This window comes from Coenobita brevimanus, chromosome 108 (genome assembly GCF_032717465.1).
Source record: "Coenobita brevimanus isolate Jiangsu-jjx chromosome 108, ASM3271746v2, whole genome shotgun sequence".
NCBI lineage: Eukaryota > Metazoa > Arthropoda > Malacostraca > Decapoda > Coenobitidae > Coenobita > Coenobita brevimanus.
Genome location: NC_137061.1, coordinates 5,669,682 through 5,686,944, shown reverse-complemented (window position 1 = coordinate 5,686,944; position 17,263 = coordinate 5,669,682). Strand labels below are relative to the sequence as shown.

General features: G+C 41.2%; 1 protein-coding gene across 1 annotated transcript in view; it reads left to right on the top strand.

Moving 5' to 3' along the window:
• Positions 1-17,263, top strand: part of LOC145416941 (serine-protein kinase ATM-like) — a 505,436-nt gene that overhangs the window by 99,267 nt on the left and 388,906 nt on the right. The window contains exons 13-15 of the mRNA XM_080285796.1: positions 3,045-3,350; positions 11,839-11,937; positions 12,310-12,530. Coding sequence (XP_080141922.1) covers positions 3,045-3,350; positions 11,839-11,937; positions 12,310-12,530 — 626 coding nt within the window. The remainder of the gene's footprint in view (positions 1-3,044; positions 3,351-11,838; positions 11,938-12,309; positions 12,531-17,263) is intronic.

Genomic DNA, 17,263 nt, shown 5'->3' with positions numbered 1-17,263 from the left:
ATGGAGAGAGGGATGGCATTGGTAATGAATGGTGATGGATGGAATATCTCAAATTTGTTAAATGCTGATGATGCAGTACTGCTTGCAAATACCAGACAAGAACTTGGTAGACTAGTGCAGAGTTTTGCTGATGTCTCTGAGCGTCTTGCCTTGAGAGTAGGTGTAGAAAAGAGTAAAGTGATGGGTATTGAGAGAGAAGGTGACTCCCAGTCTGATGTTACAGTGAATGGAGAGAGACTGGAATTGATGAGAGAGTTCAAATACCTGGGTACATTGATAAAAAAGGGAGGAAAATGTGCAAAAGAATTTGAAAGTAGAGTGGCACAAGGAAGAAAAGTAGCAGGTGCAATGAAGGCCATGATTAGAAACAGAGGCTTGAGTGTTGCAGCTGCACGAGGCTTACATGAAGGAGTGTTAGTGCCAACTTTAACATATTGGTGTGAGACTACTGTGTGGCATGAAAAGTCAAGAGTAAGAACAGTGGAGATGGGACTGCTGAGGAATGTCTGTGGAGTACAGAGAGTGGATAGGATATGAAATAATGTGATTCATGGAAGATGTGGAGTGAGGAAGTCTGTGGACACCAGAATCGAAGAGAGTGTGTTGAGATGGTATGGTCATGTGGAGAGAATTTATAAGAATAGGGTGGTGAAAAGGACATATCTGAGTGAATTTGAAGGAGAGAGGAGGCGAGGTAGGCCAAGGAGAAGGTGGAGGGAGATGGTGACTGAATTGGATACATTTTTGTGAAGCTACAGAATAAGGTGAAAGTTTTTGGCATTCAGATGGGGCCAGGAATCCGGGCGCTTGAATGATGAGTGAATGGAGGCATGACCTATTGAATTGGACGAATTTGGCTGTCTGGACGTTGCTACTCCTCACCCTGCCCAAGGGTGAGAAAAGAGATCTGAATGATGATATACCGTATTTGGCGGTGTATAGGGCGGCTCTTGAACCTCTTAAAAAATTGCCCAAAACTGGGGATTGTTCTAAACACCGGTTATAAAATCCTAACCTCTACATCCTGTGGTTATCAGATCTATAGGCTTGATGGGAAACATCGCTGATCACTCACCTTGACCCTTGTTTCGCTGAATATAGTACATACACTTACAAAACCCATTAAAATTACTAACATCATCATCAAACACAGCTTCCTTTCTATATGAAATGATGGCAAATTTTTATTAAAATATCTCCATGGATACAGCCATGAGGACATAAGAAAGGTGAGTAACCTGTTTAGAGCACACCACGAACACCAGCGTGTGTCTAGAACAACTGGCAGTGTGGCTGGGTTGTTTCCCAGTTGCCACTGAATGCAGGGTTATCAGATCTGAAGCAAGGCTCATTACCGAGTTCCTTAGTTTCATTACCAATATTTTTTTTTCAATTCTTGCTGCCACTAAGAGATTCGGTGTGCTAAGCCGACTCCATTCCTTCTTTACCCCTGCGCAATTGTTGACTTTATACATGGGTTTTATCCGCCCCTGTGTAGAGTACAACTTGCATGTGTGGGGAGGTTCTCCACATACAGCTCTTCTCAATAGGGTGGAGTCAAAGGCTTTTTGTATCATTAACTTTCCTCCTCTTACTGACTCCCTTCAACCTCTGTCTCTTCACTGCACTGTTGCATCTTTATCTTTTTTCTATCGCTACTTCAATGGTCGCTGCTCCTCTGAACTGTTTGCACGCATTCCTCCATCTCTGCGATGGGCACGTAGCACTTGTCAAGCAGCAAACTCTCATCCCTTTTCTGTCCAACTCTCTAATGCAAGAGTTAACTGTTACTCCCAGTCCCTCATTTATGCAACAGGTCAACTCTGAAACTGTCTCCCTCTGTCTGTATTTCCTGCTTCCTATGATCTCCAGTCTTTCAAACGCAGTGTGTCCAGGTATCTCAAAATGATCGGATCTTGAATTTGGCTCTCTCTTGTATATTGTTCTTCTCTTGGAAGGAACAGTTTTTCCAGGCTCATGTCCTTTAGTTCCTCCTTCCTAGCATTAAAAAAAAAAAAAAAAAAAAAAAATCTCAGGGTTATTATGTTATTTCCAGCAACCGCAAACCCCATCATGGCTCCAAGGTAATAAATGAAGAAAATATGAAGCTTGTTGTAAGTTAGGAGTGGTGTTATATGCCAAATCATCCAGTAATTGTGCTGCTGCGAGAGAATATGGTGTGACGGAGAAGATGGTACGAGAATGGAGATTGAAAGAACTCTTGCTAAGGGATATGCTAAGGCATAAATGTGCCGTGAGAAAAAAAGAGTGCACAGTGGCCAATTTTGGAGAAGCATGTAGCCGACTTGGTCCATGAACAGCGACAGAATGGGCACATTGTCACAAGAAACAAAATTTGCATTTGGGCACTTAAGTGGGACAGAGAAAACAAGGAGCACAGCAGAGATTTAAAAGCAACAGTTTCATGGTGTTCTCGTTTCATGAAAGACACGATCTAGTATTGAGACAGAAGACAAAAATAGCACAGCAATTACCAAAGGATCTTGAATGCATGATTACCAGAGTCCAGCGGTACATCATAGGCCTACGGAAGAAGCACGGATATCCATTGAGCAATATCGGGAAGATGGATTAAACTCCGATGAATTTTGATATGGTTGGAAATCAGACTGTTGAGGAGAAGGGTGCAAAAATGGTGTTAGTGACAACAACAGGACACAAGAAAACACGCTTTACAGTAGCACTTTCGTGTACGGCAGACGGAACCAAGCTGAGCCCAATGGTTATTTTCAAGAGAAAAACGATGCCAAAAATTAAGTTCCCAGCTGGAATTTTTGTTCACATCAGTGAGAAAGGTTGGATGGATGAACATGGAATGAAGTTGTGGATTGAGCATGTGTGGTGTAAGTGACCTGGTGGATTGCTAAAAAAGCGTAGCCCGATAGTATGGGACGTTCAAAAGTGATTTAACGGAGGGAACAAAAACCTACATGGCGAGAAACAACAGTGATATTGCTGTTATTCCTGGTGGATTAACTTCAGTTCTACAACCACTTGATGTCTGTCTGAATAAACCATTCAAGGACCGCATCCGTGAGCAAGGGAACGAGTGGATGATCAGCGGTAAAAAGTCGTATACAAAAGGTGGGAATATGTGTGCTCCAGGTCTGGATGTGCTGTGTGATTTTATTATCAAGGCATCGAATTATATTTCTATGGAAACAGTCATCAAGGCTTTCAAGAAATGTGGAATTTCCAATTCAGTGGATGGCATGGAAGATGATATTTTGTGGGCAGATGAGGAAGAGGAAGCCAAATCCAAAGCTACACCTTTGAATCCAGAGTTTGATCCTTACGATGAAGAACTGCAAACTTTGGCCCAGGACGAAGTTTATGAACTGATGATGTCAGATGTGGATGATTTTGATTTTGAAGGTTTTTAATCACTGAAAGCTGATGTGATGGAACTTTAATAAAATATAAGTGTTTTTTAACCTTAGGTATAAAATTCATCTTAACATGATCTTAAGTTTTTAATATAGTATGAGTTAATGCTGGAATCTTTAATGTATACCCCATTTAGATGTCAGAGGTGGCGCATGTACCCTAGATAGCGTGTGAAACCCACAGAAGCTGGTTTAAGGTAAAAACCTTACCAAAGGCTGTGTTGCTTAGCAAGGTGTTGATAGTACTGTATCACTTCACTTGTCAGTGGGGAGAATGGTAAAGGATGGGTTACTGGGGCAGCAAGCTCCCAGTATCTAAAGAGTTGGGGGTCGTCTTATGCACAGAGTATACTGTACCTCTAAACCCACATTTTGTATACAAATATCAGGGTTAGTCTTATACACTGGTCAGCCCTATACACCGGCAAATACGATATATATATACTGTATATATATATAGATAGATAGAGAAATATATATATATATATACAGTAATCCTTATACTATCCGGACGGACACCCCACTTACCGGACATTGTGGGCCTGGACCTTCAGAACCCAAAAATGGCCAAAAAATAGAAAAAAAATCCCCCTAAAATCCTATTTTTTTTGCCTCCCATAAATTGAAAGTGCTGCACGGCACTGAACATCTGTTTACACCACGGCCCCTTCACCCCTTCCTTCCTCCCCCCTCCCCTGTCAGGGTTGCCATTTGGTATTTTTCATTACCAAATGTGGGCCAATTTGGTAATGAAAAATTCGTTTGGTAATGAAGCAGAATAATGCATTACCAAACGGATTTTTCACATGTATGAGGATACACAGGATAGAGATGGTGGATTGTCTGCTCTCTCTGATTAATCTGCTAGCCTACATAGTGTGAAAATAATCAACATGCTGTTAATTATAAGGAGAGTGATTACATGTATTTCCACTTGTATATATAACTAGTGAAGAATAAATGCTAGCTTTACGAATGTGGTAGTGAAAAATTAAGTTTGGTAATGAAAATTGAGTATTTTGGTAATGTGGCCGTTGCGATCTGGCAATTATTTCCCTGTCATCAACAGTTATTGCCTAACTTCGATCGCGAGTAGATGCTTATTGCAGTGGATGCCGCACGTGCTCGTTTTTTGTGCATAAACAGTGAATAAACTGCAATACCTCGCCAGTAGACCACACGTGAAATTACAGTGTTGTGCAGTGTTAAGAAATTAGAATTTAGAGTGCAAAGGATTAACTGGAGTGCAAACTGGGGTGGTGCAATTAACAATGTGCAGTGTTAAACAGTTATAACTCACAGTACAAAGAATTGCTGTAAGTGCAGCACAACACTGGATAATTGTATGTGCTTCAAGAACATTTTCACCACTGCCAAAGCCTTAGAGAAGGCGGCCACAGACGTGCTGTAAGTACCCTGGCTGAGGTACAGTCACTTCTAATTCTTCACTTTTTGGTTCCTTTTCATTTATTTCATGCTTTATGTCCATTATTGGTGTGAATAAGGTCTTAAATAGGTTTAAATAGGTGCTATGCATGTCCGGTAGGGAATTATTTAGGTGGCTGTCAGAGTTAGGCTGGCTTAGGGTCCTTAAGTACCAGTCCAGGACCCAGGGGCCCACTTTCTGGATGGGACCACTTTCCGGACATGCCTTTGGCTCTATTACATCGGATAATGGAGGGATTACTGTATATATACATATATGTATATATATATTGTATATACAGGTATGTGTGTGTGTCTGTATATATATATACAGTACCCTCGCGTCCAGCACGGTAATATTGTCATGCATGGGTCACGTGTTGGACCAAAAACGTGTTGGACTAACAACAGAGCTTATGGGGAAAAATGAATTATGTCAGCAACCCTAGGAAAAGTCACCCTAAATACCTACCATATACCTATACATATAGTGGTACTATTGTAATTATAATAAATGGTACTGTGCTATGAATGATAACTAACCTTTTAGGATAGTGTTGGTGGGCTTGCTGGGAATGGAAGGTGGTATCCAAGGCTGTAGGTAGTCCTACTGGGTCCCCGGAGGATGGCTGCTGGCGTCACTAGCGGGTAATGGCTGTTGCTCCTCCTCAACCTCCCTCATAAATCTTTCGAAATCACACTCAGAATCACTATATTCGTCCACAGCCATGGAAGGTGCTGCTTCTGCCCGTCCTAGTACTCTGTAATCCTCGGCAAAGTGCATGCTTCTCACACTGTTGCCAGAGCCCCGTCTCGTGACTGTGGAAAGTGATCGCTGTCACTGACTCGGTAGAGAATAAGGAGAAGTAACTTTGTTTATAAACTGGTACGCACGCCAATGAGAAGGGTTTCAAAACGATTGATATTTATTCTAAAATATTAATATGTATTCAGTGTCAGGCTAAATGTTCAGTGCTGTAGTACGATACATTCTCTGTCGAGTCGTCTGGGTTTTGGTCACACTGTTTTGCCCGTCGTATCCTTGGCAGGAATCCATCCAGATGAATTCCAAATGCCCGTGGTATCGTCGGCAATTTTACCACGTTACCGTTCCGATTTACCATCGTATCCTCGGCAAACCTGGTATGAAGTGCCGTGTGATAGCCTTCGGCTGCCAGGATCTTGTCTTGGTGTTTTATTATGGTCCTCACGTTGGCTTCATTCATGTCGTAGGCCTTGGCAATGTCAACTTTCCTCTCCCCTTTCTTCTGCCTCTCAATGCTTTCTAGCTTGGTGGCCTGAGGGAGGTGCCGACGCTTCTTGGGGTTCTCAGAAGGCTTCCTAGGCATCGTGAGCAGGGTAAAATGCAGTAACAAGGGCAGAAAATGCAGCAAGAAAAAAGCACCTTCCAATGCAATTATGCGACTGAGTGGCGTTGTGGCGGGAGAAATTTAAACAAAACATCACGTGACACCAGAAGCGTTTTTAATTGGGCGGCATCACGATCACGTCACAATAGCGGGCGGGGAAGGCTACTTGATCAGAAGTTTTCATTGGCTATCATCATCAGTATGACCGTGTTGGACCGGGGGTGATCGTGCTAGAGTTGAACTCTGCGGATTTCACCCACTTCTCGGAGCTCTGTGCGTGTTATGCTAACACACTTGTGTTGCAGTAATTAAATCGTATTAAATAATACTAATTATTTGCGCTCCATGCTGGACCTGAATCGTGCTGGACTAACGCGTGTTGGACGCGAGGGTAGTGTATATATATATATATATATATATGCAGTAGAACCTCTTTGGTCCGGACCCCTTTGATCCGGATTTCTGTTAATTTGGACAAAATTTAAAATAATAAGCACCAAAAATATGTTGAAAGTAATTGTAAAGTCATTTTCAGTATCGGCTCGGAAAGTGATCGTCATTCGTTTAGTCTCGGATCACGCTAGGTCGCAACATGGGCGCCTGTTTAAACACACGCTAGCATTCGTTCCATCAACTAGTTCACCAACCATTTATATTTTTACGCTGTATTTCAAAAGTTAATCCTCCTTACCATGCCCCTTAATGCAAGTGTAGCTTCTGCAATGAATAAAGGTGTTAAAAGGAGGAGTTTGCTTACACAGAAATGGGTCAGAATATTGTGCAGTGTTTAATGATTACTGTAGGTTATTTTTTGTACTTAAATGTGCTTTACATGTACATCAAACATTAGCTTCTTGCCCAGATGGGCGTTATCAGTATGCCAAAGATGACAGTGTATTTTTTCCCTACATAAGTTTTCTTTTATTCCAAATATTACAGTTAATTAATGAATTTATTTTTTTGCCTACAGGGGCCTTAGTCACTTACTACAATTTAAAATGTAGGCTAGTTTCTTGTCATGGCCTCACCTGTAAATTATGCGATATAAAACTATCGTACATGATTAGTTTGGTTATTTTAGTATCCTTTCATCTTTTGCAGTTACTTAGGGTTGACATATGCCACATATGTTAATAATTAACAAACATACCTTATGTACACTAGATAGTTTTTGGTATGAACTGGAGATTACCCTGATGGTCTGGACAATCTGCTAATTCAGACAACCCTTCCCCCCATATAGTCCGAATGAGAGGTTCTACTGTATATATATATATATATATATATATATATATACACACACACACACACACACACATACACACACACATAAATGGTTTCCTGTACACCAGGAAACTATTTACTATGCTGGGTGGTAACCATATAACCAAATTTTGGCACCTGGTGGTTTAGTGGGTAATTATTGTGCTCCAGTCGGATTGAGCCGGTGAAGGTTTATATCCAAGGGATGGTTGGGGTTTATTGCTCATGTAATGCCACTCAGGGATGAGTGAGGTTGGTCACTCTCATCTTAAATGTCAGGACCAGCTGCCTAGCCCCGGGCATCTACGCACCTCATGGAGCAACGTTGGATTGGATGATGGATGGATGGATGGATATATACAGTATATATATATATATATATATATATATATATATATATATATATATACAGTAATCCCTCTAATATCCGAACGCCCAATATCCGAACATCCCCACTAACCGGACATAATCCTCCTGGGATCCAATATTCCCAAAATGGGCCAAAAACCGCAAAAAATTCGAAAAAAATCTGACTTTTTTCCATCCCATAATTTGAAATTCCCGCCTGGCGCCAAACAGCTGTTACACCATGGTCCCTTCACCCCTTCCTTCCTCCCCCTCCCCCCGCCCCTGTCAGGTTGCCATTTGGTATTTTTCATTACCAAGTGTGGGCCAATTTGGTAATGAAAAATTCGTTTGGTACTGAATTAGAATAATGCATTACCAAATGGATTTTTCACATGTATGAGGATACACAGGATGGAGATGGTGGATTGTTTGCTCTCTCTGATTAATCTGCTACCCTACATAGTGTGAAAATAATCAACATGGTGTTAGTTATAAGGAGAGTGATTACATGTATTTCCACTTGTATATATAATTAGTGAAGAATATATGCTAGCTTTACGAATTTGGTAATGAAAAGTTATATTTGACAATGAAAGTTGAGGAGATTGGTAATGTGGCTGTTGCGATCTGGCAACTCTGTTACCCCACCAACATCAACAGTCACAGCTTAACTCCGATGGAGAGCAGATACTCATAACAGTGCAAGCCACAGGTGCTTGTTTTTTGTGAATAAACAGTGAATAAACTGCAATACCTTGCCACTAGAACACACAGGAATTTACAGTGTTGTGCAGTGTTAAGAAATTAGAATTTAGAGTGCAGAGGATTAACTGTGGACTGCAAACTGGCGGTTCAAACCAGTCCAAGAGGAAGGGACTTGTAAGTACCCAGAATGTTTAATATTGTATAAACTCACCTCTAAAACCTCATTTTATGGTTCTTTTGCATTTATTTCAGTCTTTTATGTCCCTTATTGGTGTGATTTGGGTCTTAAATAGGTGCAATGCATGTCCAGAGGGAGTTGTATAGGTGTTTTTCAGACTTAGGGTCCATAAGTACTAGTCCATAAGCTGGGGCCCAATATCCGGACAGGACCACTATCCGGACCTGCCTATGGCTCTATTGATCCGGATATTGGAGGGGTTACTGTATATATATATATATATATATATATATATATATATATATATACAGGTAATCCCTTAATTCACGCGAACCTTTTTTTACGCGATTTCTGTTATAGATGAATTTTTCGTACAATAATTAAAACAAAATTCTAGTATTCAAATAAGTAATTTCAATATACAAGAGAAATAAATAAACTATAAAAAGTGCCTACCTGCTGCCCGTGTGCATACATATATGTATGTGTGTGTGTATGTGTGTGTGGGAGCCTGGGAGGTCGGTCTACCACGCACCATACAGTCAGTTTGAATCCGACAGTCGAATCATGCGTGACTCGAGATCGAGAATCGTTATTTGTGGCTTATTTTTCCGCCTTCCAGTGATTGCTTGCCTTGTCTGCCAACATGGGGCCTAAGCGTAGTGCTAGTGATGCATGAGGTAACACACCAAAGCGGGCTGGTAAAGTGGTGTCACTGACAAAGTTAAAGTGTTGGACAAACTTCAGGGTGGAATGTCGGCGACAATTCTCCGTCAGGGCGATTCCCCGTCATTTATTTACATACCAGTTTATTTAGCAAGTACAGTACACTAGTTTTTTACTTATATAAGTTATAAAATCCCCCTGAAAATTAGTTATTAAAGTATTAATTAATCAATAATAAGTATATTAATAGAATGACGGGGAATTGTCCATGTTTTGACGGTGAATTGACTTGATGGTGAATTGTCTCAGAACCGTATGTTTGGGGTGAGTCAACTGTTCATACAATAAAGAAGGAGAACGTAGCATACGGGAGACAGTGAGGGCTAGTGTACCAGACTGTGCTAAAGTGTCTCCACCTACGCCTTTGAATTGTCTTGGAACCGCATGTTTGGGGTGAGTGAGTCAACTGTTCATACAATAAAGAAGGCAGAAGGCAGCATATGGGAGGCAGTGAGGGCTGGTGCACCAGACTGCTGAAGTGTCTCCACCTATGCCTGTGCTTGTCAGGTTTCAGTTTTAAATTTCTTATATTTTTGTTGTTTTTAATACTTTATGTTAGTTTATAAGGTGTATGTAGTGCATAAACAGTATTATTCAGATGTAATATACATATAGACATGAGTAATTATGTGCACACAAGGGCAGAACATATACGTGAATTTACCACATACGTGAAGGGTCTGGGAACCTAACCCTCGCGTGAATTAAGGGCTTACCTGTATATATGTATATATATAACTTTGCCCCACCGTATCTGTAGGTCAGAAAAGATATCAAGATGATGATGGTAATGATGATGACAGTGATTTCCTTTTTCTTTTTTCAGTATTACATGGAAATGACTGTGGCATCTCTCTCAGCACTACACACTCTCCTGTCACTTGTTTCATTGCCAACGCATTTCAGGGTGAGTGTATGCAACATATAATACTGCACATAGTAATCATAAAGAAGGAAACATTGCAAATAGGAATTTAGCCCACATGAAACAAGCACGAGAGAAATCCTAGTTTTTGAGTTCATTCAGCTAGCAGTGATGAAATTAACCCCATGAGTCCATTGATACACTTTTCACTGTACTCCATATATCAACAGACAGTTTTATCCATGTTTGATGGACTTTTTGAACCAGAGGGCTTAGATATCTATCTATCTATATACCTAGGCTGCTTCCCCCAAGGAAAGGGAGGTAGCCGAGACAGGACGACATACTCCCCATTTACTCATCCATTCAAACACATTCATTCGCATCTTAGCCCCAAAGGGGAGAACGGACAGATCCTCACCGCTTAGATATAGCTTTCATTAAACTCTCCACCACAGCAAATTCTTCCTGGGTGTAATAAAATTATCTGACGGTGGGAAAAATGAAATAAGAAAAAAAATTAACAGATTGAAGGGTTTAAGGGTACGACCTTGATAAGGCTAGCTTGGTAAATGTTATCACTGTAGGATAATCTTTGAATCATATCGTTTATAAAGGCTTGATCATGTATATATGCATCAGCCTTGGTCACCTAATGGCGGCTCTCCATGCTGCTCAATTTCTGGCAGCCTCCTAGCAACTGAGCAGCACGGAGAACTGCCACTATGTGACCAAGGCCAATGCATGCAAGTATGTTACAGCCTTTATAAATGATACAAAACGAAAACGATATCAAACCCCTCGTGTTCAAAAATCCCATTCTGAGGCAAATAATGTGGAATCATCAGGAGGTGGCAGAAATAGAATGAATTAAACATTCTCAGACTCAGTAGGTATGTTGCAGTAGGATAGCTAGGATATTTAAGGATTTTAAGTGGTAGGTGGAGGCACTTACCATCCATTCACTCGATGTAATGCTGCGCTCGGGTCTCTCCTCTTTCCTCTCCTCCATCCTTCTTTCCTTCCATCCTCTTCTTTCTTTCTTTCCTTCATTCTTTCCTCATTCTTCTGTGTTCGGGTGACTTTGCACTTTCTCTTTTGTCTTTCTTTCCCTCACTCTTTCCTCTTCCTTCTGCCTTTGAGTGACTCTGCACTAAGTGACAAACCAAAAGGTTTCCTGTACACCAAGAAACCATTTACTACACTGGGTGGTAACCATATAACCAAATTTTGGCACCTGATGGTTTAATGGGTAATTACAGCGCTCCAGTCGCATTGAGCCGGTGAAGGTTTATATCCAAAGAGTGGTTAGGGTTTATTGCTCACGTGATGCCGCGCAGGGATGAGTGAGGCAGGTCACTCTCATCTTAAATGTCAGGACCAACTTGCCTAGCTCTAGGCTCGTATGCTCCTCATGGGGCAACGTAGGATTAGATGATGAAATGATTATTATGGCTACGAAGAAATAGCTCACTCTTATGGGGTAGAAACTTGTCATAACCCATCAGTGATGGTCTGTCTAATTGTATCTCTACTGGTTTGCTCCCACAGATTGACATTCCCTTAGATTCAGAAGAGAACATTCAAGAAGCCAGAAGAGTGCTGCTGAAACTACTGCTGCCAATTTTTCATAGAGATTGTGAGTTATCTGTATATTGTTATTCTGTCTGTCTGTCTGTCTGTCTGTCTCTCTCTCTCTCTTTCTCTCAACACTTTATTTTGCGTATTATAGCTTTTTACAGTAAACTCTCAATTATCCAGCATAATTCAGCCAAGCCCTGTGCCGAGTAATGTGAAAAAACGGATATTGCACAGTACTCCCCATCGGCTCAATATTCGGCGTCAAGCCTGATGTTGCATTATTATCTGTCTCAGCCCTCTCTCAGCCTTCTATCCTAAAAACTTTCCTACAAGTAAAAGATGGAAATTAAGCATAAAATACAAGAATATTTTGATAGCCTGATGAATGGGAATAGAGAGAGCAGAGCTGCTGTAAACATGATTGGTTTTGAGGGTGTGCAGAGAAGGAATGCAGTTCCAGGAAACATGACTCTCTCACAGGTGAAGAACACTGTGACGCAGCTGAAAAATGGGAAAGGAACTGGAGTTGATGAGGCGTATGCAGAGATGCTTAAGTGTCGTGGAGAGTGCAGAATGAAGTTCTTGTTGGAGATGCAGAGCCCTCGCACAATGAACGAGTTTATGGGCAGCAGACGAGATCGTTTACTGCGAATTCATTCTCTGTGAACAACATATCTTATGGAAAAAATAGTATGTGGGCGGCACTGCTTCCTCAAAGTCCACTTTTTGAGACACAGATGTACTAAAGGGCACATTTCAAACACATACAGTACAGGTATACAAAATATAAAACACATGGTTATTTACCTTAAGTGGAGCAGATGCCAGTCCTAATTGGCTTCAATACAGGTGGTTCCAAGGCAGGGAGATACACTTAGGGTGACCCCACCACATCACCTTCCACTTCTTTGTTCCCGTCACTGTTGACTGAACCACTTCCCCATGTGCCTATACCTCATTCACCTCTCCCATAAAACCTTCAGAGTCCAAAGATGACACCACTGACATCATATCATCATCGTCTTCTCCAGGAAGTGTAGCGGACTATGTAGAGTTCGGTAGTAGCGTGTGATGGGTGTTTGTTTTCTTCTGTTGACTTCCATATTATGCCTTTCAGTGTAATAACGAAAAGTGGTTTCTACCCCACTGAGCACTTCCTGTGTCCTAAGGTAGCTCATTTCTTTTACCTTGACCTCTTCTCTCCGAACATCCACTGCCACAAGAATTTTACTGATCTTCTACCTTGGCAGATCTTTGGCCTCCAATGGATACTGCTCAACAGGTTGCTTAGATCTGGGCTCTTATGGAGCGTTTACTAGGAGTGGGGGGGTTGTTCAATGTGGGAGACGGCGATTGTGGCCTACTCTTTTCCCCGATTTCGTTCACTCGGGGTTCAACTTGTTCATTATAGTTTTGTGGACTTGATTACTCCCTGCTTATTCACTTGGCGAATCGTTTACTCTGATTACATTCACTGTGCGAGGGCACTGTATGTAAGAAGGCATGGATGAGTGAAACTGTGCCAGCAGAGTGGAAAAAGGCTGTGATTGTACAAAAATAAAGGTAAGTGAATTGAGTGCAAGAATTATTGTGGTATAAGTTTATTGAGTGTGGTAGGGAAGGTATGTGGAAGAATTACTATAAAGTAAGAGAGATATCAGAAGTCTTAGTGAGTGATGAACAGGGTGGCTTTAGGAGTGGCAGAGGATGTGTGGATCAAATATTTACAGTGAGACAGATAGTGGAGAAGGCTTGTGAGAAGGGCTATAAGGTATTTCTGGCATTCATGGATCTGGAAAAACATATGACAAAGTAGACAGAGAAGGATTGTGGAAGGTTTTGGGCATGTACGGTGTAGGTGGTAAACTACTAGGTGCCATCAAGAGCTTTTATGATGGTAGTGAGGCATGTGCAAGGGTAAATGGGCATCTAAGTGAATGGTTCATGATTAGTGTGGGTGTTCAACAAGGTTGTGTGATGTCCCCATGGTATTTCAAGATATATATATATATATATATATATATATATATATATATATATATATATATATATCTTCATCATCATCATCATCATCATCAGCCGTTTGAGTATCCACTGCAGGACCGGCCTATCCTGACCGAAGTTGGGACAATACAACCAATGTATCTCTACCAAGTGGCTTAGGCTGTCTGGTAGAGATTGTACGTAGGGTGAGAAATGCTTGTAAGTGTAATTGTAGTGTTGGAGTGGCTTTGGATATGTGTGTGTAGTCTGTGAACCAAGTGTAATTGGCCTGCGCAAGCCCATTGGATGCAAGCATTCTTTATAGTAAGCGACACTGGTTCAACCACAGCACCCCTTGTGTCCGCCAATGCAGTACGTGGCCGGGTGAACACTCCCAATGTTTATAACCCTGGCGGGGCACGAATCCTGGCTCACCCACATACGAAACGCACACTCTACCACTGTACCACAGAGGCTCCATATATATACAGTACATATATATATATACAGTAGAACGTCTTTGGTCCGGACCCCTTTGATCCGGATTTCTGTTAATTCGGACAAAATTTAAAAATAATAAGCTCCATAAATATGTTGAAAGTAATTCTAAAGTCATTTTCAGTATCGGCGCGGAAAGCGATCGTCATTCGTTTAGTCTCGGATCATGCTAGGTCGCAACATGGGCGCCTGTTTAAACACATGCTAGCATTTGTTCCATCAACTAGTTCACCAACCATTTATATTTTTACGCTGTATTTCAAAAGTTAATCCTCCTTACCATGCCCCTTAATACAAGTGTAGCTTCTGCAATGAATAAAGGTGTTAAAAGGAGGAGTTTGCATACACAAAAATGGGTCAGAATATTGTGCAGTGTTTAATGATTACTGTAGGTTATTTTTTGTACTTAAATGTGCTTCACTTGTACATTAAACATTAGCTTCTTGCCCATATGGGTGTTATCAATATGCCAAAGATGACAATGTATTTTTTGCCTACAGAAGTTTTATTTTTATTCCAGATGTTACAGTTAATTAATGAATTTATTTTTTTGCCTACACAGGCCTTAGTCACTTACTACAATTTAAAATGTAGGCTAGTTTCTTGTCATGGCCTTACCTGTAAATTATGCAATACAAAACTGTCATACATGATTAGTTGGGTTATTTTAGTATCCTTTCATCTTTTGCAGTTACATAGGGTTGACATATGCCACATATGTTAATAATTAACAAACATACCATATGTAGATAGTTTTTGGTATGAACTGGAGATTACCCTGATGGTCTGGACAATCTGCTAATTCGGACAACCCTTCCCCCCATATAGTCCGAATGAGAGAGGTTCTACTGTATATATTATTACGATCACAAGTATGAGGAAATTCTTTATTTAAAAATATATCAGTGGTAATGACATCGGACTGTACATATGACCGCAACAAAATAGATGAGATAATAAAATTATCATAGGTAAAGGAAAACTGTACTAAAACAATACTTTTACTTATCTAAATTATGTACACCACCACCATTATTATATTCTTATCACTAAAACGTATGTGTTCAGCTTCCCACATAATCAAATATCAGTCATTTCACACAGTCATGTACAAATATATTGAAGATAAAAAGAACAGAAGGAAAAAACAAATGATAAAGCTTATCCAGAATGGCAGATCAGTCAGCCTATCCAGTGCAGTTATCAGCACACAACCACAAGATGATCAGGCACTGGTATCCGACAATCACAACACTGAGGGGGGGAAGGTCCAGAGAGTTGTCGTCCTTTACAGACTAGTCCAGAATAGCTACTGATGAGAGTGTGTGGAACTCGTCGCTTGTTGACTTGGTTGAGGCCTCATATATCCAGAATTGTACCGAAGTAGGTGCAGAGCAGTGAAGCCTTCATATCGGTAGGCAGGGACAAATGGACTCGTGAAGCTCCAGGCAATCAAGAGAAGTGAATCAGTTCGTGACGAGTTCACAGTATCCAGCTCGGTGAAGTAATAAAACTATTTTGGCGGGATGAAGCAGGTCCAAACATAATATCCCTCCCTCCAAGTCCTCGTACGTCGTGGTGGAAGAGGACTAAAGAACCTGATTCCAGTGAGGGAAGGAGGTTAAGGATCCAGTTTCATTGAGGTCTCCTAAGGGTTCCTGGATAGCGTATCTGCGATGAAGTTCTCCACTCCCCGGATGTGCCGGATATCCAAGGCATATTCCTGGACCTGTAACCCCCACCTCAGGATGTGCAGATTATTGTTCTTCATTCGCTGTAGGAACACAAGAGGATTGTGATTGGAATATACGATTGTGGGGAAGGCATGTTGGTAAAGGTAGCACTGAAATTTCTTCAGAGCTAACACTAGAGCTAAAGCCTCCTTTTCTGTTGTGCTGTAGTTCAATTCAGCTTTCTTTAACTTGTATGAATAATAGGAGACTGGGTGTAAAATATTCTCAAAGCTTTGCAGCAAGACAGCTCCTACACCACACTGACTGGCATCAATTTGTAATATGAACTGTGCATTTATATCAGGAGTCTTCAAAACAGGATCTGATTCAAGAAGCAACTTTAACTTCTGAAATGCAGACTCACACTGAGGTGACCAAACAAAAGGAACTTTCGGACTAGTCAGATCAGTCAACGGGGATGCAATGATTGAGAAATTTGGGCAAAATTTCCTATAAAACCCTGCCATTCCAAGAAATCTCATGAAAGATTTCCTGGAATTAGGAGTTGGGAAGGACAGAATTGCCTCAATGTTGGCGTCTTTGGAACGCACCTGCCCTTTCCCCACTACATGGCCAAGATAAGTCACTGTCGAACGGGCGAAGGTGGACTTTGCGAGTTTTATTGTGAGGCCCACATCTCTCAGTCTTGCTAGAAGGGAGCGAAGTCTCTGCTGATGTTCATCCCAGTCATCTGAAATAATTAGAATGTCATCTAAATTGGCTGCAATTCCTGGGAGGTCCTGTATGGTATAGTTAATGACCCTCTGGAAGGTAGCCGGGGCATTAACCAATCCAAAGGGCATTACTTTGTATTGGAACAATCCAAAAGAGGTTATGAAGGTGGGTAGAGGCTTAGCCCTCTTGGTTAATCCGATCTGGTAATATCCCTTCTGTGGGTCAATTGTAGTTATGAACTGTGCCTGACCTACACTGTCCACCAGATCGTCGATTAACGGAAGAGGATAAGAATCAGGGATGGTTACACTATTCAGTCTACAATAGTCTGTGCAGAACCAACTGCTACCATCTGGCTTGGGAACTAACAAAGATGGTGAAGCCCAGGGAGAACAACTAGGCTGTGCTAAATCGTGTTCCAATAAAAAGTCAACCTCCTTTCTCATGGTCTCCTTCTTGAGAGGATTAACTCTGCATGCCGGCTGGTGTATGGGTTTGGCATCTGG